The 27,087-nt window shown below is 40.9% G+C and overlaps 1 protein-coding gene across 3 annotated transcripts in view; it reads left to right on the top strand.

Moving 5' to 3' along the window:
* Positions 1–11,377: 11,377 nt before the first annotated feature.
* gnb1l (guanine nucleotide binding protein (G protein), beta polypeptide 1-like) overlaps positions 11,378–27,087 on the top strand; it is a 44,243-nt gene continuing 28,533 nt past the window's right edge. The window contains exons 1-12 of one of the 3 annotated variants that reach the window (XM_080051013.1): positions 11,378–11,441; positions 12,065–12,486; positions 13,493–13,619; positions 13,748–13,988; positions 15,647–15,923; positions 16,075–16,240; positions 16,379–16,455; positions 16,566–16,725; positions 19,600–19,848; positions 20,025–20,196; positions 20,284–20,432; positions 20,663–21,516. In XM_080051013.1, the coding sequence (XP_079907139.1) occupies positions 12,193–12,486; positions 13,493–13,619; positions 13,748–13,988; positions 15,647–15,923; positions 16,075–16,240; positions 16,379–16,455; positions 16,566–16,725; positions 19,600–19,848; positions 20,025–20,196; positions 20,284–20,432; positions 20,663–20,928 (2,178 nt within the window). In that variant the 5' untranslated portion in view covers positions 11,378–11,441; positions 12,065–12,192 and the 3' untranslated portion in view covers positions 20,929–21,516. Of the gene's footprint in view, positions 11,442–12,064; positions 12,487–13,492; positions 13,620–13,747; positions 13,989–15,646; positions 15,924–16,074; positions 16,241–16,378; positions 16,456–16,565; positions 16,726–19,599; positions 19,849–20,024; positions 20,197–20,283; positions 20,433–20,662; positions 21,517–27,087 lie in introns of those variants that run through there. The other 2 variants (XM_080051014.1, XM_080051015.1) reach the window with 2 other exon arrangements.

The raw sequence follows: 27,087 nt of genomic DNA, 5'->3' as shown, positions 1-27,087 counted from the left end.
GGGGTCCAAAAAAACAAATCCAGAGAAGCACTGAGTGACCCTGTCTACGTAAATATCCACCTCTGTAGACCTGTACAAGTTTATCTTAGAATAAGCTACAGGGCTCAGTCTTAATGTTGAGCAGTGTCCTAAGGGGTGGTCACACTTTGACCCAGAGTCGTCTCCTCTGACAGGCAGCTCTGCTCTGCAGCCCTGTCACTCAACCCTCTGCACCAACAATGGCAGAAATTCCAGCGTGTTTGTTTGGTTAAGGACAGAGCTCTCTGAAACCCCTGAACCTCCTCAGGATCCACAGCAGCCTCACTCACCCTGAGCATGAGGAGGGTGTCAGGCCTAACCCAGACAGTGGGAGTAAAGTTCACCCGCCATCTCCAGAATATGCAGTGCCATTTAGCAATTGTGTCTCTTCTGTCCCCCCTACAATGGAGCAAACAAGCTAAATCCACCTTGAAATGCACTTAGCAGAACATGTCAACATGTCAGGGTGCGCTCGGTTATACGCTCCGTCCTAATCCAGCCCATTGAATGCTGACAGTTGTCTGTGAGTCAGACATTCAGAAGGCCCTTTGTCGTTTCAGGGCTTGAGCCCTCGCAGCTACGCTGGAAGAGCAGAATCTTCAGACGCACGTTAAAACACACACATGCTGGGTATACAGCCCCACAGCCGGAGCACAAGCCTCAAGGAGGAGGAGAAACTGATACATACCTTGTGTAAACATTAGCGAAAAAATGGCGTTTGGAACAGAAAAGGCTCAACCGAGGTGAGGATTATCCCTGAGAAATGAATAGGGGCCAATTATGACTGCTCTGTTGTACTGCCAGTGTCTGGCTCAAGAGCTGTCAGCCTGAGATGCCTGCAGGGCCCGGACAGGGTGTGGGTTTTGGGGAGGGGTTCCTCTGCAGACGTGATGTAGGAAAAGGGCCCCTCCGACTGGTAGGCCAAGGTGAGTCTCTCTCACTAGATTTCTCCCTCATCTGGCCTCCCAAGTTCAAGACAATTAGCTCAGAGAACACACTGAATCCGTGTACTAAGCCTAATGGTAGGCTCACAATAACAACCATGGGAACAAGGGTGTTGAGATGAGGTTGTCTGCTTTTCCTGTCATTTCAAATACATTGTTTTACACAGTTTCCAGACACCGCTTTCCTCTGTGGGGACTTCTCAGTCCAAAGACACATTTTAATCTTGGATTGTTTGCGACTCTGTATGCGGTTTGAATACTCCCCCATCCGGTATGTCAAGGTCGTCTAGTTTGCTTCAAAGATCCGACTGCTATTTGATTTTGCTACTTTTAGATGGATTCAGTCATGGAGTTACCTCCCTTCTCGACTACTCATTCTAGGACAAACGTTGAGAGAAGGGATGTGAGGTCAACTCATGCCAGAGTAGGGTCCTGTTGGTAGCCCAGTGGAGGTGAGGGCCTGTGAAATGAGCTTATCTGACCCCTGATAAGAACAGGATACCCTCAGGAATGGTCCAAATGCAATACACATGCTGCACTCTGCTACAGCTGCCTTTATCTGAGGAGCTGTGAGTGTGAAAATGAGCCGCGATGTAGCACTGCGGTTAGGTTTGGCCAATCTCAACCGGTCCGGCAGACCACAACTTTACGGAGAATACCAGCATTTGAAAAGCATGTGCTAGAATGTCATTTCTTGTGGTTCTGGTCTCCATACGTCACTAAGAAAAGCTATTACGATCAGAAACCTCAACTCTTAAATCATCTAGTCAGTTCTTTTGCCACACAGGAAGCAGTCTTATTACCTCTGGGAGCTGCATACTGATTTATTGAGCTTATGTTTGATGGCGGCATATAACAAAGGGACAGTGTTTGTGTGTGTCTGCAAGCCAAAACGATTGGGACAACAGCCGTCTGAATGCAAAAGCAAAACAACACACAAGACAATGTCTGGCATTTTCTATTTGGACGTGCTGGAATTATGATTATGTTGTCGCACCTCAAACGACATCTTAATCATTGTGTGTTTGATCAGCAACAGCTCTTTCATCAAAACGGATGACACATAGATTAACTGCTCAATTCATTCCAAGGTGGTTCAGTAATGCATTGTTTGTAGTTGTATATATTAGTGTTTGGATTAATTAGTTTTGCAGAAGGGTTTAATTACAAATAAACTTTGCGTGGGTGTGCCTTTATAAAATGAAACCAGTATTAAGATGTTTTATAAGCCCATCCTCTGTGATCAGATTCGGTTAAACCAGGTTAAGAACTTACTCGTTGTACCTAGACAGGTAATAATATTTTAAGCAAGAAAATTAGGAGCAACATATCTTTTTGATGTTGCTGTTGGGTTTGTACAAGCCACAATGGCCTCTGTCCCCATGGCGGTAAACGTGTTTTTAATATCTTCAAATGTTTGTCGTCTTTGTATTTTTAGCCATCCTAAAATATGTGATGAAAATTGGTAACATGATGATTGGTCCACCACGTCCAGACATACATATCTCAATGAAGAATTTAGTTAATCATGCTCAAAGTACAGATTACTCAACTTAATTTTTAACATGGTAAACATTAAACTGTCATTTTGAGCATGCTTGCATCCTGATGTTAGCTTCTAGTTTTTTTTACACCACTCTGCATAAGTAAAATTTACAGAGCCACTTGGCTTTGGACTCTTTGACTTGTTCATTTCAATATTTCTCTTTTCATTTCTCTTATAAAATGGACATGGCATTTTAAAGAGGTCGAGCAAATGGTACAAATGCTTCTTTCACCGCAAAGCTAGTCAAAGTCAGGGTTTCTAATCCGTATTCAAATAGCCTAAAGCAAAAAAAAAAAATTCAAGTACATATGTGGACTACGAGAGCAGTGTGCAAACACTTAAGATTGACTGCAGCCACAGCGTGTCAAATTGTGATTAATTAGATTAGATGTGCTGCAAGAGACGGCACTGCACATTATTTTGTGTTATAGAACTGGTTAAGCCTAAGGTCAATTTAAATCTGAGAACCAACCAGCCTGAATGGGAACAGTATAATATATCACAGAATAATGACTTTATCTAACAGAATTTCCTGAAGAAAGCCTGGCTTATCTGGTAATCTTCATTTACGTAACATAAATATGATTACAAGGCCTACAGGGTGTTTGATTCATGTATGATTGAATAGTACCACACTGGTTATCTTTGGCAAAGCATTACTCATAAAGTATCTAACATGGCATGGCTTTGACACTTGTATTGGCTGTCAGTATATGATCCCACACACCAAACATTTCCAGAAGCTTTCTCAGTGCCGTTATGAATCTTCAGTTGTAGCCACTTTCTGGTTGACAGCTTTTTTTAAGACATGGCCTTTTACCGTTCACAGCTGCACATTGATCATACCCCTGGTATTGATGGAGATACAGTAATCAGTTTAACAAGCCTCTGCAAAGAAAATAACAGACTACTTCACTACACTTCCTAAAGGTTTCCCATAAGCACTAGCAGAGCAGGGGGGAGGGGGGGGGGGCATCAGTATAAACACCGACTTGACAGTTTCCTTCTGAATGTGTGTGCTCTGGGGCTCTGGTGTTATCAGTCTGAGTCACATCCCATAAATCAAAGCGCCTTCTTCCCGTGCCACGATGGCTTCCCTACTCTGCAGCCAAAACATCTGCCTGGAGATGTAAAGGAACTGCCTGGGCCTGAGCTGAGCATGTACCTGGCACAGAATGCAATTCCTGCTGATGGCCCTCTCCATAAACATGCAATATAGTAAGGAAACACACACACACACACACATACAGGTTGAGTTGCAGAGACGGTCCTGGTATGTGATGCGGATGGACAGCAGGCTGGGCTCGCCCTCTGGCTGCTGTCGATCCCTCTCTGATTGATTCTGTCTTTCCTGTTTAACCAATAAAAGCTCTGTGTGTTGGGATGAGCGGTTTGTGAATGAATCACACACACATACACACTCTGCATGCAGTGTGTATCTGCTAGCTTAGCTTCTGGAGCTCACAGTTATGCCGGCCTGTGTTAATTTGTTGGTCACTGGTCTGATGAGAGATTGTGTGTGTGTGTGTGTGTGTGTGTGTGTTTGGGGGGTGGAGAGATAGCTATTAGATTTCCAAAACAAATACTCCACTTTCAGTTGGTTCTATAACAGGAGTGTCGCTGTCACAGCCAAACTATGGTACACATACACACACACACGCAAACACACACACAAGCCCAATGTATATATAACCAGCCAGTTATTAGCTTTCACATATAACCTTTCGCCCAAATGTTATCCTGCATGACAAATTAAGTAGCAGCAGCAACATGAAGAGTGCTCATGTATGTCAAGGCATCTACAGTACTGGAAGAGGACACATGACATGTTTCTCCCCTCACTGATTTAGGTGCTGTCTGCCCAATGGCATTTGCTAAGAAGTGGAGTAATGGCAAACATTTACAAATATTTACCCTTAACTGATATTGACAGAGATGACCATGAGGATTTTCTCTCTTAATTTTGAACCAAAAACCAAACTGAAAAGGATGTGTTATCTCCAGATATGTTCTTGCCAGGGAACTCAAGGAAATTGGACCAAAGCTACTTTTAATAACAATAAATAAATATCAATTAAGATGTACGCTATGCATCAATGTGACATCGTCTGTCTCTAGAAAGCATTCAATCATACCACAGTGCCATTAATCAAAGTCCAATGGAATTCTGCAATCACCATTGACTGAGAAAACATTTTTTAAATGCTTACTCTTGAGTGTAGTATTAGAGGTGAAAGATAATAATTTGCCTCGCATGCTGCTCTCAGTGGACTTGACCATGAGAAATGGCTTGATCATTAAGGAGGAGTTTCAAAAAGAACTGATAAGAATATTAACTTTAGACACTGGGTGCCTCCCATTCTTCACTATTCCAAAGGGAGGATGCTTTGGTGGTGCTGATAGTGCCTGTGCATCTGCTCTCTCCTTTCCCGCTACACACTGATTCATTAAAGTTGTGTTTTGTTCTGTGGCCTCAAAGTGACAGGCAGGCCAGTCACTCCTCACAAACCCTGAGATCTCTCTGTTCACACCTGCTGAGATGCCCAAGAAAAACATGAGCCGGCGAGGCCTCACCGTCACATTTAATGATACCTTGCACATTCAACACATCCTCCCATCCACAGTATCTTCTCCTTCTGTTCTGATAACTTAATGCATTCTCGTCCAACAACACGTAGAAAAATCAAGGGAGACAGAAAGCTGCACATGGACATTCACCCTTGTGTCCTGTGCCAAATTCTATGAGGACCTTGAGAGGACAATACATCCTGTTTGGTTGATTGGTGGAGTTTTTAGGTTATTCCATTGGAAAACATGTCAAACACAGAATACATCCTATTTTCACCCTCAGTCTCCATGAATAACAATTGTAAAGCTGCCATAATTTTGCACACAAATTTTGTAATGCATTTTTGTGCACCCATTTTATTCACCCAGAATGTAATGTTGCGACTGTGGCTCAGGTGGGAGAGCGGGTCGGCTGATGATCAAAGGGTTGGAGGTTCGATCCCTGCCCTGCCACTTGTGTCATAGTTGTTGTGTCCTTGGGCAAGACACTTCACCCACCTTGCCTCGTGTGAATGTCGATAGTTAGCCTGCTATCGGTGTATGAATGGTAACGTGGGAAAGGAAAACAGGTCTCCCTTGCAAAAGAGTCTTCGGCCTCAATGGGATATACCTGTATAAATAAAGGTAAAAAAAAATTATTGACAAATATGTTGGGTTCAGAACAGGGGGAAAGTCTGCCATTACTGAAATGAGAGTTTATATTCACACACCTATTTCAGCTCTGTTTCCAGTCTTTGTACTACGCCAAGCTGCTGTTGGGAACCTCATATTTAGTGTAAAGAAGGTGTTAAACCACTCATAATACTGCACGAAGGTGTCGAACTAATGCTTTGAAGAACTTTTTTGGTCTATTACTTGCATAAATGTCAAATATACACAGTTCAATATAATGTATATTGTTTATTGTTGTCTGACTTTTCACTTATTGTAAGGAATGTAATAGTTTCACATTCAAAAACCCACTAGGAAAGTATAACGCTTTCACTTACTATATCATTGCATCTCAGTTAGTATATACACTCACCTAGACATAAGAGATATCTTATGTCTCTTTAATGCCCTGTATGTCAGTGAAGAGAATTCCTCATGCTCATCAGTGTCTCGCTACAGTAGCTCTCTCTGTGTCCACACTATGTATTCATTACTTTACGCTCAGTCGAGTGTTCCTCCCTGGAGTTTTTTGCTCTCTCCACAGTATATAGCCTACAGTGCAGCAGTCCTCTACCTCTCTCCATGATGAGAGAGGAGCCTATAGTGAACGAGGGCCCGCCAGCACACTGCTGCCACTCCCGTCTATTTCTATCTCTCTGTGGTGTGGCGGCTGCTCGCGCTGACCCACAGCCTTTTTTTCTAATTTGGTGATGAGCTGTAAAGTGACCTGCCTGCCCCCCCCCGCGGCCGGCCGGCTGGAGCGAGAGTGGGATTCCAGGGATTTCCTTACCAAAGCATGTCTCTTGGGTTTAGATGTAATGTTACTGTATACACACACCACCAACAACCCTGTCACCCCAAGACTCTGCCTCTTAAGTGCACCCTGGCATTGTCCCGAGAAACCCTTCCATGCCCTGGGTAAGATGAGATGCCAGGAATAATTGATGATGATGTAGGCCACGCTATCTGTCCAGGCCAAGGGCGGCAGACACTTTTTTTTTCTCCCACCTCCCGCTGAGGGGTGACCGTCCATGCCACCTCCATTTGCACTAATTGGTTTAACCTCACTGCTGCTCTACAACCGAGACTATCCTCTTTTCATGTACGTCACTGAGTGTATTATCAAGTTCATCAAGCTCGTTAGCAAATTGAATGTCCTGGTAATCCGCATCACCCCCAAATCCAAAATATTGTATGTCTCATTTAATATAATTTGAGGACAGTGTGTCTATGAGGTGAGCATGTACTTTAAAATCATATGCTGCAGTGCAAACAGATACTGTAAATGTCTCTGAGCAAGGCTGCTAAGTTCAAAATGTAACCATTTACCTGTCCAAATACTTTAAGTTCATATAAATGGAGCCATTGCCAAATGAGTTGACACAAAGTTGATTAAGCCTATCAGCTCCACAAAACTCTCCCTGTATTTCTCAGTATGGAAGCGTTCACAAACTTGTGTCACCCTCTGATAGTAGCCAGGAGCTCAGAAAAAAAATCCCAAGAAGTGCCAAATATATGTTTCAGTTGTTGATTCTACTGCTAAAAAAAAATCCTCTACGTACAGCAGAAGGAACACAATCCATGCGCAATCACCGAAAGCTTTCTTCATGTAGATGTGCGGACGGTGTAGTCGTAATTACTCAGAATTCCTCATGGGGGCAACACAAGTTACGCACTATAGCTTTAAAGTTAAATTACTTTAGTTTGGGGCTTTCTTGTTGCTAATAAGACTAGTGGATACCTTAGGTCTCTACCCCAATACATGTTATGCTATGCACCTTATCTCACTGAGCCACCTGTATTCCTTATTGTTTCATTTCGCTGCAGCAGTGGGACTGGTTGACTCTAATCCATGGCCGCTGAAGAGGTTTAAAACACTCTGGTTTCATCTAATCTCTCAGCTCAGACCTAGCCGGGGCTTGAAACCCGCTTTCTCCATGATAGGAATGGACAAATAAAGGTCTCTCCCAGCGCTGCCATGAAAGGGGCCTTGTGTGCTCTGTGGATTAGGGCCCTGTGTTTTCTCTGTCTCTCATTCTCCATTAGACTGAAAAGGATGAAAAAAAAAATAAAGACTCTCCTGTTCATGCGATATTGTCAGGCTTTGCAAGTTCACCAGTTGTCGCTTAGTTCTGATGTTATTTCTTTTCAGTGTAGTATTTGGAGGTTACGTTGTAGAAGTATAGGGATTTAAAAGAGCACAAAGCTATTTTTGGAGTCTGAATCTCAAATAATTATCTTCCCATAGATAAAAAATGTTGAGGGACAATCTACGAGTCACCGTAACCATATTGTAATTTTGTATCAGTGCTGCTCTGTCTTTATCCGTCCAACAACTAAATAGTTTCTTCGCACGGACATCCCACAGGCATTCTTTCATTCAAAACACACATGTGTGCAGACTACAAAACTGAGGGGGGAGAGAGAGAGAGAGAGAGAGAGAGGGTTGTTGAGGCTGTTTCATTTTGTTTTGTTTTGTTCATGAGAATCAATAACAGCTAATGTGTAAATAAGTAATTATTCTCAACCACATCATTGTATATACACTCAACAAAAATATAAACGCAACACTTTTGTTTATGCTCCCATTTTTCATGAGATGGACTTAAAGAGGACCTATTGTACTACTTTTCTGGTCTTAATTTCTTGTTTTACACTGCTATAGAGCAACCTGACACGAATCACATCACAAAAAACTATGTAGATTTTCGGGAAGCTCTTTCTCTTATTTTGGCGATCCAGCACGTCCTGTCAACACTTGAGTGTGTGTGCTTCGGCAATCTCCGCTCCCTCCGCCTGTGATCGGCCATCTCCGCTCCCCTCCCCCCCCCTCCTGCAAACCCCACTCCGTTGTGATTGGTTACCTTCCTTCCGGAACACTTTCAGTGGCGGGAAGCGCGAGCATGGACCTATAAGGGCGCGAGGCAGACGCAAACAGGGAAGTGACAGCATTACCATACATGGAAACATCCGCGTGGTGACTTCACAAAGTTACATGCAACGTTACGGAAGGGTAGACCGCTTTGAACACGTGACTTCTCGACTGGCTATAATAGTGTTTAGTGCTCTGCACAGACACCCCAGACGGTCAGCAGGGAATACGTCGAAATGCATGTAAGTCATTATTTGATAATTTAGTATGGTTAAGCATGACTATGAATCATCATAACAACGTTTATAGGTCATAAAAGTCAAAAAGCATCATAGGTCCGCTTTAAAGATCTAAAATTCATTCCAGATACACAATATTACCATTTCTCTCAAACATTGTTCACAAATCTGTCTAAATGTGTGATAGTGAGCACTTCTGCTTTGCTGAGATAATCCATCCCACCTCACAGGTGTGCCACATCAAGATGCTGATCTGACATCATGATTAGTGCACAGGTGTGCCTTAGACTGTCCACAATAAAAGGCCACTCTGAAATGCAGCCCCAGAGACACCCTCCACTCCAAAGCCCTCCAAACCCAAGAGCTGAGCCCAGAAAAGAGTCCCCTATGTCAGTTGGTACTGAGACTAACTGCCCCCTCTCAGACACACTGTGACCAGCCTCACAACAACACTGCTCTCCAAACAGTAATCAGAGTAAAGCAAATTATAGCACAATGTAAAGAAACCTATCTGGACCATTGGGAAGAAGCAACTAAAAGCCAAAGTAGATTGGAATGTTATCTCGCCCTTATAATAAATTATGAATTAGCAGAATATCTCTCTACTGTCAGAGATAGAAAGCAGAGACAGATCCTAACCAAGTACAGGCTCAGTGACCACAAACTGGCAATTGAAACAGGAAGACACAAAAAATCTTGGCAAAAAGAAAACAGAAAATGTGTCACTGTTCGACAGGTGAGGTTGAGACAGAGATGCACTTTCTCCTACAATGTACCAAATGAAATGACATAAGACAATTGTATTTGAACAAGTTCAGCTCTTTAGTACCAGATTTCAAAGAGCTGAACGACCTCTCCAAATTAAAAATACTCCTCCGAGAAGGAGACCGGGCACATCTTGCTGCCCAGTATATATTAACATGCCACAACCTGAGGGACAGTGAATGATTGAGGCGCACACACACACACACACACACACACACACACACACACACACACACACACACACACACACTTACACACACTTACTTACACAAGTAATATAACGTTCATAATCTATATAATTTTCATAATGTATATAATTGTCATATACCCAGGGGGCAACGTGATTTTATGGACATGGAGCGTTGTAAAAGGTTGTTCACCAAAAATGACATCTAGGACCTTCCACGATCACAACCTGGGTGGACAACCTTGTCAACAAGCTGCTGGAAAGCTACAGCGGGCCGACATAGCAAATCAGAACCACTGTTTAAGTGAATGGGGGTGAATGGGGATGGGCTAATGGGGAATTTTTTTAACTTATAGATATCATTATGAAACTTTGCCAGTTGATTACTGACATTAAAACAACAACTTTTTGTATTACAGTATTTTCCAAAATGTTTAAATAAATATGAAAAATCATCATTATCTTACTAATGATGCCTACATTTGCATATCTGCAAAGCCCCAAAATCTAGATGTTGGAAGAAAACAAAGTCAATTTGTTTTTAAATTTTTAAAACAAAACAAGTGTCCAACTGCCTGAAGCCTTTCCTAATCACAGTTCAAATTTGATCAATAACCCATAGAAAATAATTTTTTTACACAGTTACATTTCATGTGCCATGGACCAAAAGTGTCCTTTTGGAGTCTCCAGCTGGTATTTTAGGAAACGGCTAGACATTCCCTTGGAAAAAACAGTGTAAAAAATTCATTTTCTATGGGTAATTGATCAAATTTGAACTGTGATTAGGAAAAGTTTCAGGCAGTTGGACACTTGTTTTGTTTTCAAAATTTAAAAACAAATTGACTGCTTTTGTCCAACATCTAGATTTTGGGGCTTTGCAGATATGCAAATGTACGCATCATTAGTAAGATATTGATGATTTTTCATATTTATTCAAACTTTTTGGAAAATACTGTAATACAAAAAGTTGTTGTTTTAATGTCAGTAATCAACTTGCAAAGTTTCATAATGATATGATAAGTTTAAAAAATTCTCTATTAGCCCACCCCCATTCGCTTAAACAGTGGTTCTGATTTGCTCTATGTCGGCCCTCTGTAGCTTTCCAGCAGCTAGTTGACCAGGTTGTGCACCCAGGTTGGGATCCTGGAAGGTCCTGGATATCATTTCTGGTGAACAACCTTTTACAACGCTCCATGTCTGTTTAAAAAAAAAAAAAAGGGGTTTTGCCCCCTAGGTGTGTTTTGTCTGATTTATTGGACTTATTGTATCGTACTGATACTTTGCTTTGGCAACATTGTTTTTCTATTTTAAACTTTCATGCCAATAAAGCCAATTTGAATTGAATTGAATTGAATTGAGAGAGAGAGAGAGGGGGGGGGGGGGTTAAGCTACTCTCCTGTCTCTTTTATTTTATTATTAATTTTCAACTTATTTTTTTTGTATTGCCCAATTGGGCAATGTTAACTCCGGAAGCCTTTACTTTAGGCATGGAAAACAAGAGAGCGCTGAGTCTTCTATACAGGCACTGTCATGGGCAGCTCATCTGGTGTAAATAAAGGTCCTTCCAGTCTGGCGCATGTTTTGTATCTTCTCCCTGTAGCTGCCTGGCTTTGTCTGACAACTATCCAAACACCGGTATCTCTCTGAAAAGGTATTATATGAAATTTTGTTCAAGCTATTTGAAACTATAACGACCTTACTTTACCCGGCGTAAACGTCTATCATGTAATAACAAGTTAAACGTGTTGGTTGCAGTTGTCACAGGTAGTCGCTAGCTTGTTGCTAACATAGCCTATGTTAATTTATTCGCGGTGAAACAATGCATACAGTTTATGTAACACGTTTAAATGGTAACTATTGGAGCAAACGCATGAGAACTTCCAATCATCTTACAGCAGAACATAATTTAGAAAAATGCAATGAACAGTGTTCAACCGAACCTGCCACATTTTTGAATGAAGTTTGGTTTGACTGTACATAGATAGGCTAACCTTTTGAACTAGCTGTAACACAACTTTATTTTGGAACAAATGGTTGTGTAGGATAACTCAAAGCAACTGTTAACTGTTTAAAAAAGTATTTGATTTGATAGTTTGGCTGGTATTAGCCATTATCTACATTAAATAGCGAATTTAAAGGTCCCACATGTAAAAGGGATGTTTTTAACTTTAATATGGGTCCATGGTGTGCCTAGAGACATCCAAAGTACGAAAGTAGTATATTAAAAAAACCTCTCTCCATCCCCCTCCCCCTTTATCTCCCCACTCTGTTCAGAATTGTTCTCGATTTGCCGTCAGAGTGGGAGAAGCCACCTCCCCCCACATTAACCAGGAACTTTCACCTGCAATAAGAACAACCCCAGATCTAGGTCCATACCCCCAGATACCCCGGCAAGCGACAAGATGTCCAAAGTACGAGCAAGGCATGAAAACTGTTTCGTTTATGGTTGCAAAAACCCACACATAAGCCTTCATAAGCTCCCACCAGCAGATGCTTTGAGGAAACAGTGGCTTGATTTCGTTTGTAATGGGAATGACTCCTCAACACTTCCCAAAAATGTACTTGTGTGTGCCAACCACTTCACTCGGGACTGCTTCAGCAACTTCGGCCAGTACATTGGAGGATTTGCGTCGAAGCTAAGGCTCAAAGAAGGGTCTTTGCCGACAATCCGCAACTCCATTTCAAACGAGCCAGGGGTAGGTTATTTACCTGTTTATTTTTGCAGTATTATCTGATGAATTGTGTGCTGTTTGCGTAACATAACTATTCAATACAAGCTAGCAGCCTCAGTTTCTGTGTCTTCGCGTTGGTTCCTTTGTCTTCCCTTCGGCTGGCAAATATAATGTAAACAGACAAAATATGTGAAGCTCCGCATGTAAAATAACAAAGGGCTAGACAAAAGGGAATGGAGGTAACGGTCTCAAGAGTGATGTGTTTGTTTGGTTAGCGTAGCCTTCGCCAGCTAGCTTCACAAACAGCCTTGGGCTAAAGCTTTGCCCCAATACTTGATGTTGCCTGCTTCAGTCTTGATGATGCCATGTTGCTAAGCAGACACAGGATAGGATTCTCCTTGTGTAGAAATAAAACTGATTAATTTTGATTGTGAACACATAGGCTACTTTCGATTAGCTTGTGGCTTTGTCAGTGCATCCGTTTACTTTGAAGATGGCCTTTCGACATGTATCGTGTATACACGTTTTAAGATCAGTCTTAGAGCAGGGCAGTGTGGAGGCGGCTGGAATTCATAGCTCCACAAGTTCCATAATTCTATATTGGCTGGATGTGTTGGCCTCAATCTGCTAACTTGTCTCTTCAGACTGCACTTTGACTAGGAGAAGAAGAAAAAGAATCTTGTTATGAGTTTTTACCTTCATGGAAGTCGCTTTGAATAAACCATCAACTAAATCAAATATAATGTAACACTCTACTGTATGAGTCATGAGTGGTTAATAAGACAATTCTCATTGATTGATAATGCAATACTTGTATAACCCACACATCCTGCTGCATCATGTAGTGTTTTATAAATGCAAAACCTCACAAACTGTTTTGTTTTCTAGTTTGCTATGGTATGTTACAACACAAGTTACCAGTGAAGTGAAATGTTCAGTGTACTTTCTTCCTTCATCCATTTTAAATGGTTTATATTTGTTTCTCATAGTCCATAACGTGTTGTAACCTCCAGCCTTTCTCTACATACAGGACATCAAGCCAGCGACGTTCCAACTAGCTGAAAGGAGGCATGTTGCCTGTCAGACAGAACCAGAGACACGTTCTGTTGGAACACAATTGTCTTTTAAGACTCTTCAGCCACACTTCAGGAGTGAAGGTTTGTTCTAAATGTGCTTTGGTATTTTATAATTAGCTGCTGCATTCTCAAAATAGTAATAACAATGCTATGTATTTGTCTTTTGTTATATTGTTTGGATTTCATAAACATATAAAAATCTCTTACAGGTGTCCAGGCTACTGTGGCCGTCAGTAACATTGGCGTTGGCACGTCCACTGTAACATCCGTACACATGCCCTCCTCACCAATACAGAGACCGTCAAAGAGACCTCGTTTGGACCTGGAGGAGGAGGACGAAGATGAAGATCCATTTGAGGGCAGCGCTTCCCTAGCAGCTTCACAAGAGCTGGATGACACGTATGACCCTACAGACTCCTCCACAGTCTTGACAGAGTCAATGGATATGACGTGAGTTACTCAAATATCCCTACGTGTGTGTGCGTGCGTGCGTGCGTGCGTGCGTGCGTGCGTGCGTGCGTGCGTGCGTGCGTGCGTGCGTGCGTGCGTGCGTGCGTGCGTGCGTGCGTGCGTGCGTGCGTGCGTGCGTGTGTGTGTGTGCGTGCGTGTGCGTGCATGTTTGTGATCAGTTGTCAATATTACAAGCAGACAATAATGGAGTCTGAATAAATTCAAGCCTGCCTGCAAAAGGTCAGATAGATAGAATGCTTATGTAAAAGCTGTAGAATGGTTGCTCACTGAATGAGGAATACCATCATGCCAGGTTTCAGTATCTGCACATTTATGGCGCTTTTCCACTTTGTGGTATAAGCTCAACTCGACTCGACTCCCCCCTTTTTTATGGCGTTTCCACCTCAAAAACATGGTGCCTGGTAGCGACTGCATCTCTGGCTCTCTTTCATTTGATTTGCATCAAAAATCTGAAAAAAACGTAATGAATTGTCCATATATTCGCTAAGCTCACCCAGTTATGTTGGTTGTTGGGGATGTTACTTTAAACATGCAGTACATGAGATGAGAGGAGACATAGGGCATCTAGCAGCTATATAGCCTAGTTAGCCAGCTGGGACAGAAATGATATCGAGCGATTCCATTACAAGCCTCGGACTGCACTGATTACATCAATAAAATATTCAGGCTGAGACACGGCTTGTATTTGCAAACGCGTATCCTGAAACGAGCGCAGATCAGTCAACTTTATGATGCTAAGTTGAGCTGAGTCGAGTAGAGCTGCACGTGCGGTGGAAAAGTGCCAATATGCTATAAAAGAGCAGCGGAGGGCAAAATTAGTTTACACACAGGCTGGTGTCTCTTAGCCCCCCTGATGAAAGTTCTCCAGTATTGTTGTGTGTGTATTAAAACATAACACTGTTATGAATGAAATTAATACTCAGTAACCAAAGATAAACCCTTCTAGTGGATACATATTTAAATTAAAAAATGAAGGAATACTCTTGAGTAAAATTAAATTATCTTACAAAAATAAATAACCAAAATGAATGAATTTAACATATAATGCAGCAATGCCCCAATGTTATTAAGCAAGTAATTCAATGCAGTCCTTCTTATAAGCATAAACAATTATTACAATAAATTTAACAATGCAACATACCTATGAAAGAGCAGTGGAGGGCACAATTAGTTTACACATAGACAGGTAGCAGGTTCTCTTAGTCCCCTTCAACAGACCAAACCATAAATATAAGAATAAATTACTTAAACATACTAAGTTTGCAAGAAACGGAAGAGAGCAACACAGCACATCTTACCCCGACAAAAGTTCTCCAGTATTTTTCCGGGAGAAAGCAATGATGTCACCCATGTGTCTTGCTGTGTGCAGCGTTAATTAAGACCCCCCTTGCTGCAGAGTAACTCGGAACTATCAAAACATTACTCATTATAAAAAAAGGAAATTAAAAAATATATAAATGGTTCATGACAAAGGATAACACATACACGTTTTAAGACTGTTCACCAAAATAAAATAAAATTGGCAACAAATTGACCCAGCTACACTTAGTTTTTGTTGAACACTTTTCTGTCATTGAAGATGAGCTGAAGCCCTAACAGCTTATAACTTGTTGCTTTGTTTTTTTTTTTTTTTACAGAGCTGGAGAATCCTGTCCCACCCATAAGATTAAAAAATACATAGTGTATGAGACGTGCCTTATGGAGCTGTTTCAAGCGTGTCCTGTGTGCCAACTGGCATGCGATGTCAAGACCCAAAAGATTGGGACATTTCTATTGGTGGAACAGCTGTGCCCCAAGTGTGAGTTCTCCAGACAATGGAAAAGCCAGCCTGTTTTAGGAAGTACGCCAGCTGGGAACATACACCTTTCTGCGGCAGTGTATCTTAGTGGAGCATCTTTTTTCACACTAGAAAAGGTAAATGAGCAGTAACAAATAGGCCTTGAATACATTGTGTAATGTTGCTGAATCCAGGGTATCTAGTTCAGATGAAATGACAGGATATGCTATAAAACTACTGTGCTATTAACTATAAAAAAATCTGTATTTTTTAAAAATCTACCATCAGATCTTCAAGGCAATGGAACTGCAGCTTTTCCAGTACGACATCTTTCGACGGCATGCCAGAATGTACATTGAGCCAGCAGTAGTGAACAAGTGGAAAACCACACAGGATGTGATGCTGAACCAGCTCAGTGAAGAGGAAAAAGTGACAGTGAGGGCGAACTCTCTAGGTAATTTACATTTAACTGAAATAATATTTTTTACTTTTAGTACTCTCAGGATGACAAAATACCACACACACAACAGTGAAATAAAATGTAATGACTATAATAAGTGAATAATAACGTTTATTTTAATTTTTATCACAGGGCACTGTGCAAAGTTTGGTAGCCACACCATGATGGACCTCAAGACCAACACCGTTATTGATATCCAGTTGGTTGAGGTCAGTGTGTTGAAATTAAATTGTAACACTTTTTTAAATTTCAATTCAGACATTTGGCCATGTAATATTATTTTTGTAATATCTATATACATTTTGTTTTTTTTGGACAGAGCAATAAGGAAAAACAAGGTCTGAGGAGGAGCTTGGCATTGTTGAAGGCAAGTGGTGTGACTCTGGATTCCATTGTCACGGATCGCCATCCACAAATCCAGAGGTTTTTGAGGGAAAACAACATCCCCCAATTCTATGATGTATTGCACATAGAGAAAGGTATATTCCTTATTTACTTACATGTGCAAACACGAGAGAAAGTACACAAAAGCATATGTTGAATAACTGGGTGATCAGTACAGAAAGAGCATTCTACTGATGGCCTATCCAAAAACGTAGCAGCAGTTAGGGGAGAACGGGGTAGTTTGTCACATGGGTTGGTTGTCACAATCATTATATCTCGGAACCAGAAGGCGCTGTCTGTGAAATTTTGGTATGTAAATATCCAGAATTGGGATCAGAGGTCACCTACATAGTCTTCCTTGGAGTTAGACTGCTGAATTTGAGGTGAGACGACGGTTTGTGTTTTTCATGTCAAATTGAAAATATTTTGCTCCTCAGTATTTTTCTTCGAGGCTTTTACACAATGGGTTTATAACAAAACACTTGTTACCCATACAAAGTGTGAAGGGTAAACTACAGTTTAGATTGTGGTTAGCAAGCTAATTAGTTGTCAGATGGTTGTTGGCCTTGATGCTAGCAAGAAATTCAAGTTGGGGTTGGTCGTCAAATTTTTTGGGGTGTTGGTTGTCACATGTTATCTCAAGGCTGCAGCCAGAAAAGGAACCCAATAACGAAAGAAATTGTCAAGCTGTATCCTCACTGACACCCCAGAGAAGGAAAGAATAGAGCAGGAAAAGGCATCTAGCATGCAAAAGAAAAAAGGGCAACAAAATCAAAACAACCCAGTGCATCTTTAACTAGACCAGCTGCCAAGCAGGGTTCGACATAACGTATAGCCCGATGGCCCGGGGCCAGTAAAATCATATGCAGGGCAAGTTGATTGGCCAGTCACTGTCCCGCCCGGGCCAGTGACTGGCCAATCACAGTTCAGTATCTTTTTGTAGACTACATCATGGTTCATTGAAATGCGCGTTCAGAGTCGTAATGAAAGCAGTGTTTATTTAAGACTCAATATAATAAACCTAATATAAAATATATTTTTTAATGAAAGGCCAGTGGACAACCGATGCGTGGGCGTTTTGACAGGCGGAGCAACAAGCGGTTGCACTCTCGCTCCGTTGGCAGAGCTGCCTACCGTCCGCCTGCGAGTCGACAAATCAATCGACTTACTCTGCCCCCTTTCTTTCTTCCCACAGCAGAGGTTGAGGTGCAGAAAATGATAACTGCGCTTTTCCTTTATCTGCCGCCGTAATGTTACAGTATTTGCATCCAAGCCCCAATGGTAATACAAATGAGAGGCGTTATTTAAACGCTGTGAATGCGTCTCCGGTGATTGTGTCGGTTGTAGACAGAAACGAACGGAGGGACTCCGCTCACTGTACAGTTCCTATAGTCGCGCAGTTTGGCACTGTGTTTTCAGGCTCGAGACATTCAATCAGATCGCGGAAGTCTTTCCCATTGAAATCGCTAACGGGGAGAATATCCCCGGTTATTATTTTAGCCACAAACCACAGTTCATCTGCCCGGCGGCTCACTCGCTGGCGAGATCACACGGTGAAACGCTGCTGTGATCGGACGAAGGCATTGTGTGTTTCTAAGGTGATTTAACGTCATAGTCTTAGACGAGCGTTTAACTTATGCTGCATATTTTGCACTGCATTGTTTTTATCAATAGTTTGAAAAAATGGTCCCACACCGGACTCTTATATGTGAAGCTGACACTTCATGGAGAAGTGACACTCCTGCAGCGCGCTCACGACCAGACGTGAACTCACATACACAGTGAAATCTCCCATTAAAAAAAACGGCATAACCCACTGATTTTCGGATTTCTATTCTATTTTTAAAGTCAACTTGAGCGCAAGTGGAAAACCGGTCATTCGGTCGACACATTCACATCCCTAATGCATATAGAGAAAGTAATAAAAACAGCCTACCACAACACAAAGAATGATCAGACCTTCATCTCTTATTTTTTTTTCTATGTTTGAACATGACTTCTGCAGGTGAAATATTCATTAAACTGCCCAAATTCAAGAATAAAAACAACCATCAAACTACTGGACTTTAAAATACTGGCCGACTCTTTCAACATACTTTCAGTTGTAGGCTTCTAATTCAATATGTTTGCCTGGTTTTATATTATGTGTATGAGCAATATCAACATTTCATATAATTAACTAAAAGAAAAATAACCAAATCTAAAGGGAATATCTATACTGTTACAGTATAGATATTCCCTTTAGATCTGGTTATCTTTCTTTATTTTTCTAATACAGGTATTATAATTATTGACACTAAATTATGAAGAAAAAAAAAGTGTGTGCAGGGCCAGTGAAAATATACAAGGGGCCAGTAAAACTTGGATCCACTGGCCCGGCGGGCCAGTAGGAAAAAAAAGTTATGTTGAACCCTGAGCTGCCAAGGCTACATTAAGTTATGTAGGCCTATTTGTCAACTTGACATTGCAATTAAACTTTCAAATTTAGTTCTGCTTTCTTGCCTTCTTTTTAAGATTATTCCCATTAAGATTACATTGTGACAAACAACCCCATAGTGTTTGACAACCGACCCCTTGATGGGGTTGGTTGTCACAATGTGTAAGGGTGTCTTTGATTATTAATTTCTTATTTATTACAATAAGATAGAAAAAGTGAGGGGTACAGATTTCAAGCCAACACCTTAAGCTTCAATTTAATGTAGGAATGACTATTGAAAGATGTTTAGGTGATAAGCAATTCTCACTAGAGTAAAAAGTGTTGCCTACTTACCCCGTTCTCCCCTACTATATGAATTCCCGAAACTAGCAATATTGCTAATACTGTTGGCAGTAGTAGCAGTGTCATGTTTAATAGTATTTGTATTAAGGGTTAACATATTGACTTTTAAATGCTGCACTAAAGACAGCTAAGTTTGTCCTTCTATGGATGAACTTTTATTAAAAATAAATGTACGTTATCTAAATTACAGGAATTTCAAAGAAACTGGACAAGATCTCCGAAATGAGCGACTGTGAACAACTGCAGAAGTGGATCCCGTCTATCAGAAACCACATATACTGGACTGCAGCAACATCAACCACCGGACCGGAGAGAGTTGCAAAATGGACCTCCGTCCTGAACCATGTGCAGGATATTCATACTCATGAGGATCCCATTTTTCCTAAGTGCCTTCATCCCCTCCGCATAACCAGGGACAGGAGTAAATGGCTGGAAGCAGGTGTGTTGGTCATATACACATGCACTTTATTAAAAAAAATTTTTTTAAATGTGTGATCAAAATGTTTATATATGACTGGTAATCACACATAATGTTTTATAGATTTGGATTAAATACTTAAATTACTAAGTACTAAGTCACGATGTAAAATATGTTTTTTTTTATTCATTCTTAAGGAACCCCTGTATTCGACAAGATGAAGAAAGTGATGACCAACAGGAAGATCCTGCAGGATATTGCCAAACTAAGTCCCCACCACCAGACGTCATCTTCGGAGGCTTTTCACAGCGTCATCCTTCGGTTTGCTCCAAAAAATGTTGTGTTCCCATTTCTGGGAATGCTGTGCAGGTAAATGGTAACTTATAACTTGAGAACATTTGTTTTTTTCTCTGCGATTACTTCCCTTATTAATTTTTCACTTTACTGTATTTGAAGACTATACCTGGCTGGCCTGTACTACAACGAGAATGCTAACCGACAACAAGCAATAACTACTGCTGGAGACCCTCTCTTCAAGGTTCACTTTCCAAAGGACAGGGATGAGAAATGCAGTGCCCAACCAGTAAAGGCCGAGCCCACATTTCGTAAGTGAAACCTTCCTTTAAATTAACTCAAAAACCTGTTATTTACATCTTATATTCACAATTACACTTGTGTTCACACTGATAATAAATAGATAAAACAATAAATAAACCTGATAAACACCATTATAAATAACATTTAAACAGACTTTCATTCAATGATATGTGACGAACATAAAAATAGAAGAAAATAATGTTTTTTTTTTTTTTTTTTTTTTTCAAATATTGCACAGGTTTTGTGGATGACTTGATGGACCTCATCTTTGAGAATGTCTTTGTGGACCCAGAACAGTACATGGAAGACCTTGTGAAGATCCCCATCCCAGCTGACCCGTTTGCCCAATACGAGCGGCCGGACAAGGAGGAGGTCATCGCCAGCTATGTGTCCCGGTTCAATGAAGAGGCGGTCCGAACTCAACATATGTCCCCTGAATCCGAAGGAACGACGACTCTTACCCTCCGTCCAAGGAAGCCTCAGCACCCGCTCACAAAGGATTGATAGACTAAATACCAAGCCCCAACCTCAGCGATTTTTACGGGCATCCAATAAGGAAGTGACCTACAACTGTAGTAACCAGAAAGTGCCACTGGGGGTGGCGCCAAGACGAGCAGTTTTTCTTTGACTCACTTGTTAGATAGGCCGTTTTCAAAGTCTTATTAAACCTATTTACAGCCTGGGCCACAAAACCATTTTAGTCTATATGTTTAGGTCATATCTCCATGACAACACTGAGGGGGTTGAATTTTTTTGGCCCATGCTAGTTTTTATTCTTTTGGAGGTTAAAATGTATTGGTGCGATCTCTTGAGTGACAGCTCTCCGCCCGTTGTCCCTCACTTTGCCTCGGAGGTATATGTCAGCTATCTCCCTCCCCCCGACGTGACGTCAATTCCCCTTTTCGGCAAGAGGAGTGAGGCGGAGTAAAAATCTCACAAGATGGTGACGCGCACAAACCAGGATTATTGGATGCTGTGTGAATAATTGAGGTCAGCCCGGATGCTACATCCATATTATTTACTATCTATGCTAAATACCTATAACAACTGGAAGTTGGAAAACATTTCTAGTGTGACAGTGAATGTACATTTTTTTTTTTATCACAGATGTTGTATATCACACTGCAAAGCTAAACTTCTGTTTATAATAAATGCTTAACAGTGTCTCTAAACTGTCTCATGTGAATTCATCATCATTAAGCACATTAAGCTCCAATTATAGGAAGGTGTATACTACATATATATTTTCAGCTGTGTGGTGACCATTGAAATGTAATTCCCACTAAAGAAATGTAAGACAAGACTGTATAAAATCAGACATTTATTTTCATAAACAGCATTTACTATTATGACACATTATAGTTATGATACTGATTTAAATATAAACTTATACTTACTGATACATTCCCCTTAGCTGTAATGGCGTATAGTCCGCTCTGTATATATTGAAAGCATTCTGTAAAGAGAACACATTCAGGCAAACGGGGTCAAAGTCAGGATGGTCTACCATGCAGGCAACATTGCCTTGTAGCTGCTGCATCCGTCTTATAACCTAGGATGAATAACATAAGGTACAGTCCCCTCCATAAGTATCGGAACAGTGAGGCCAATTCCCTTATGTTTGCTGTAGACTGGAAACATTTCGGTTTGACACCAAAAGATGAATATGAGACAATAGCTCAACATTTCAGCTTTCATTTCCAGGTATTCACATCTGGATCCGATACACAACTGAGAAGATATAATTATTTGTAAAGGAACACCACATTTTTAGGTGAGCAGAAGTATTGGAACAGATAGACTTTAAATAAATTAAAGTGAATAAAACGTGCTATTTTGTCGCAAAACCTTTGCTTGCAATAACCGCATCAAGCCTGTGACCCATTGACATCACAAAACTTTTGCATTCTTCTTTTGTGATGCTTTTACAGGCTTTCACCGCAGCCTCATTCAGTTGCTGTTTGTGTTAGGGGGTTACTCTCTTAAGTCTCCTCTTTAGCAGGTAAAATGCATGCTCTATAGCAGGGGTGTCAAACTCATTTTCACAAAGGGCCGAATTACGACATGATAATCACACGAAGGGCCAGACATACGAGGCATAGGCTAGATTTTGTTTACATATTTTGGGGGACAAATTATATGTGGGGGGTATGGGGGTGCTCCCCCAGAAATTTTTGTGCGTCAAACACTTAATTTCCTGTATTCTGGTGGATTTTTCTGTGTTGGTTTTCTGTGCCTTTTCTGCGACAATTTATTGTGGAAATGTCTTTATTTTTGTAAAGGAAAAGACAACATTCAGGTTCCTGGTGAAACAATTATAAAGGACTATAATGCAGTAAGGCTCTCAGGCATTCTGGATTGAGCCACAATATGTTTTCTCTTGGATTTTTCAAAACTTTCTGCACATTCAAAACATATCACGCTTTTAAATTTTATTTTTGTATAGGAATCATGACCCAGCACCAGTGTTAACTATTTATGACACTTTACATTGGTAATGAAATGCAAAGCCACCATTGGAAACAAAAGGGGTGGGCTATCAGCGGGTATCTAACGTTAGTTAGTGAGCTATATTGTAACTTCAGGCAAAAGTTAGAAACCAGATAATGTTAGCATTCATCCTTAGACAGTTGACACAATCAATCATCATATTAGCATGCTATTTAGCCACATAGATTGGCCTATGTACAGCCATTAGAAAACTGACATATTTTCTTCAATGCAAATTCATCAATTCATGGCTTAAAATCCTGAGCAGTGGAACTTTCAGCAGACATTCCTAGTGGTAAGCTATGCGAGTGTCCTAACGGTTGGGAGCGTGTGCGACGTGCCAATATGGCACAGGCTCCACATGAGAGAAGAAAAAAAAAAAAAAAAAAAAAAAAAAATCACGATATATTTTATTTATTTTTTATTTTTTTGCGGGCCAAATTGAATGGAATTGCCGAATTGGTTCGCGGGCCAGATTAAATATTGAAACGGGCCAGATTTGGCCCGCGGGCCAGAGTTTGACACCCCTGCTCTATAGCGTTTAAGTCTGGAGATTGACTTGGCCAGTCTAAAACCTTCCACTTCTTGCCCCTGATTAACTCCTTTGTTGTGTTTTGGGTCATTATCTTGCTGCATGATGAAGGATCTTCCAATCAGTTTGGTTGCATCTTTCCTTAAATTGTCAGACAAAATGTTTCTGTAAACTTCTGAGTTCATTTTGCTGTTGCCATCATGTGTTACATCATCAATGAAGAATAATAAGCCCGTCCCAGAAGAAGCCATGCAAGCCCAAGCCATGACATTGCCTCCACCGTGTTTCACAGATGAGCCTGTATGTTTGGGATCATGAGTAGATCCTTTCTTTCTCCAAACTTTAGCCTTTCCATCACTTTGGTAAAGGTTCATCTTGACAACAACACAGTAACACATGATGGCAACAGCAAAATGAACTTAGAAGTCTGCAGAAACATTCGGTCTGACAATTTAAAGAAAGATGCAACCAAACTGATTGGAAGATGCTCCGTCATGCAGCAAGATAGGGATCCAAAAAAACTGCAAAAACAACAAAGGAGTTCATCAGGGGCAAGAAATGGAAGGTTTTAGACTGGCCAAGTCAATCTCCAGACTTAAACGCTATACAGCATGCATTTTACCTGCTTAAGAGGAGACCGAAGGGAGTAACCCCCCAAAACTAACAGCAACTGAATGAGGCTGCGGTGAAAGCCTGGAAAAGCATCACAAAAGAAGAATGGAAACGTTTTGTGATGTCAATGGGTCACAGGCTTGATGCAGTTATTGCAAGCAAAGTATTTGCGACAAAATATTACGGTTTATTCACTTTAATTTATTTAAAGTCTATCTGTTCCAATACTTTTGCTTGCCTAAAAATGTTGTGTTCTTTTTCAAAAAATTATATCTTCTCAGTTGTGTATCAGATCCGGATGTGAATACCTGGAAATGAAAGCTGAAATGTTGAGCTATTGTCTCATATTAATCTTTTGGTGTCAAACCCAAATGTTTCCAGTCTACAGCAAAAATAAAGGAATTGGCCTCACTGTTCCGATACTTATGGAGGGGACTGTATGTGTCATGGAATGTGACAAATGTAAGCTGCAATTAGACAAAGTAGTTTGCACACATTTTACCTTTGGTATCTCCTTGCAGCATACATTCTCTGTTTCTGTGGGCATTCACTGCACAATTTTCATAATAAATAATTAAATATACATAGTGTATAATTTTAAAAAGGGTAACAAGGGAAGTGTTTTGAAAGGCTTCTTTAAAATATTGCATTAACTACAATTATAATTGAAGCAGTGATCTACTTATCACTACTTCCCACATACAAATGATGTACTAACTACAGTACATTCAACTCAATGTAATTGCTTGTTGACCAACATTTCCAACAATATAACTCAGAGAAAGTACTGGTGGCTAGTGTGTGTGTCGGTATTATTGCTTATATGTAGCTAGTTAAATTAGCTACAGGTAAGCCACAATACCGACACACACACACACACACACACACCGGCTGAACCTCCCTTCCCCCCAGAAACAGAAACATTAATATACCATTCAGAAACATCCATTCTCAAATTCTGAACTTCGACAGGAGCTTCTTGTTCTATGTCCGACTGCGGGTCAAACTGTTCAAAGTACAGCTGAGCTCCTGTGTTACTTGCCATTTTGGTTCTTCTCATGGCGTAAACATAACCATGGTAACAGGCACGGCATAGATGGTGGGAGGGCCACCACCAGGCCCCCAGGAGCAGTGCTTTCTTCCGCAATACATCAGTGCTCAGTGGCCAAGCCTGGTGCTGCAGTTGATTTAGCCGGTTATGGACGGGTCAGTAAATTCATATAAGCCCGGAAGCAGATGTCCGCGTTCACTCCAATACAAGCGGGAACAGGAATGTGTCCCCGCAATTTTTTTCTGGATATCAATCATAGGCTCATACTTATCTTTAGACCATGTACTAGTAAAATCAAAGTTTTCTCCCCATCAAAACGCTACCTCAAGTGTTTAATCGCCGTTTTATTTTCAGTTTTAGCCGTAAACCCGACGAGGGGATGGGCCTACAATTTATAGCTTACAATGCTAGAGAACAAGACTATTTTTACATCCGGAACGTCATGCGCTAGGGGCGTGTTAGGCACCCATGATGTGGAAGAAATTCTGATCCTATATGTTTCTCTGCGCCAATGAGCAGTTTTCATAGGAATGAATGGGCACTATGTTTTAATCCGGTGTCCTTTTCCGGTGCCGTGGACATATAAAAATATGTCCACGGCCACGACCAGAGGGCGGGCTTTGCTTCCGGACAGGGGCCGGGGGAGCAGCAGCTCATTCTCATTTAAAGAGACATCCGGATGGGCTGAAAAACAGGGTATAGAGGCATGCTACAATGAATAATCTGAATGTTTTGTTCAGCAAACAACAACAACAAAAATTATAAGGGATTTATAATATGGGACCTTTAAATAAATGTTTGAACTATTTGAACTACTTCCTGTTGTACTATAAACAAATAATCTGTCAAGAGTGTTTTGAAGGATATCCAAGATATATACAGCTCTGGAAAAATTAAGAGACCAGTCTTGATTTTTCTTAAATCTTCAACTCTACATAACTTATTGAAAATGCTCTTAATTACAAGAATGTAGTGGAATTCGGTAGAAATGTTGTCAGTAGTTTATATTATAAAACCAAAATGTTCATTCTACTTAATCATATGCCTATAAACAGTCAAATGAGAGACACTGAACATTTGAAATGGTCTCTTATTTTTTTCCAGAGCTTTGTATATATATTTAATACTTTTTATACAAATTTGTGTATGATGTTTTCTATCCATTATCTACATTAAATAGCCAATTTAAAGGATTTGCCTTGTTGGGTTCATGTACTCTTAAGTGCATTGTAGTTGTGAAATTGATCATGGACCTTGGTTTTGTTCAGCTTACCAATTTCTATGACCTTTTTAAATGTGTCTGCTCTCCGGAAGCTGTGTTGGCCATGTGCAAATTAGTTAGAGCAATCTGTCAAACCTTTCACCATCCATTACTTATTCTCCACACGGTCACTCATCACAGCCCTGAAGACTGACTGACTGACAGTTGTAACATTGGGACATGTGCTGTTTGACAAAGTGTAACATCTTGTTGTGTCCGTGGTCTTAAACATACATATGCATGACATACTCTTAGGATTAGTGCACAATACACATTTACTTGCTGTCATATCCTTGCTGTATGGACAGCACAAGGCACTATACAACAGTCCAAAACCCGATCACATCCTTAACATGTGGAGATGAATGATGACACTTGAGCTGTCGACCCTCTTGTGTCCCTTTATCCTCTCGTGTCGTGGAGGAAATGGGTGATAATGCAAACAGATAAGGCTCCTGGTACCTGTTGACCACAGTCAGGACTCAGGAGGGACCTTACCAAAACAGGGACCCTACATCAGTGCCTGCCTCAGTGACAGCCACAAGGCATTTAGCACCTTATCTGCAATGGCCCCTGCTTAGCATTCACGCCATTCACGCGAACAATGCCACCTCTTTCCCGCTCAGTGGATCTGTGACTGACACTGGGTGTTGGTGCACTTGTGTCCGACATCAGCCCCTCTATCTGACGGCCGGTCTGTTTATCCAGTCCAGATAA

The sequence above is a fragment of the Ammodytes marinus genome (genome assembly GCF_949987685.1).
Source record: "Ammodytes marinus genome assembly, chromosome: 2".
Taxonomy (NCBI): domain Eukaryota; kingdom Metazoa; phylum Chordata; class Actinopteri; order Uranoscopiformes; family Ammodytidae; genus Ammodytes; species Ammodytes marinus.
This window is presented reverse-complemented; position numbering and strand designations above follow the sequence as displayed.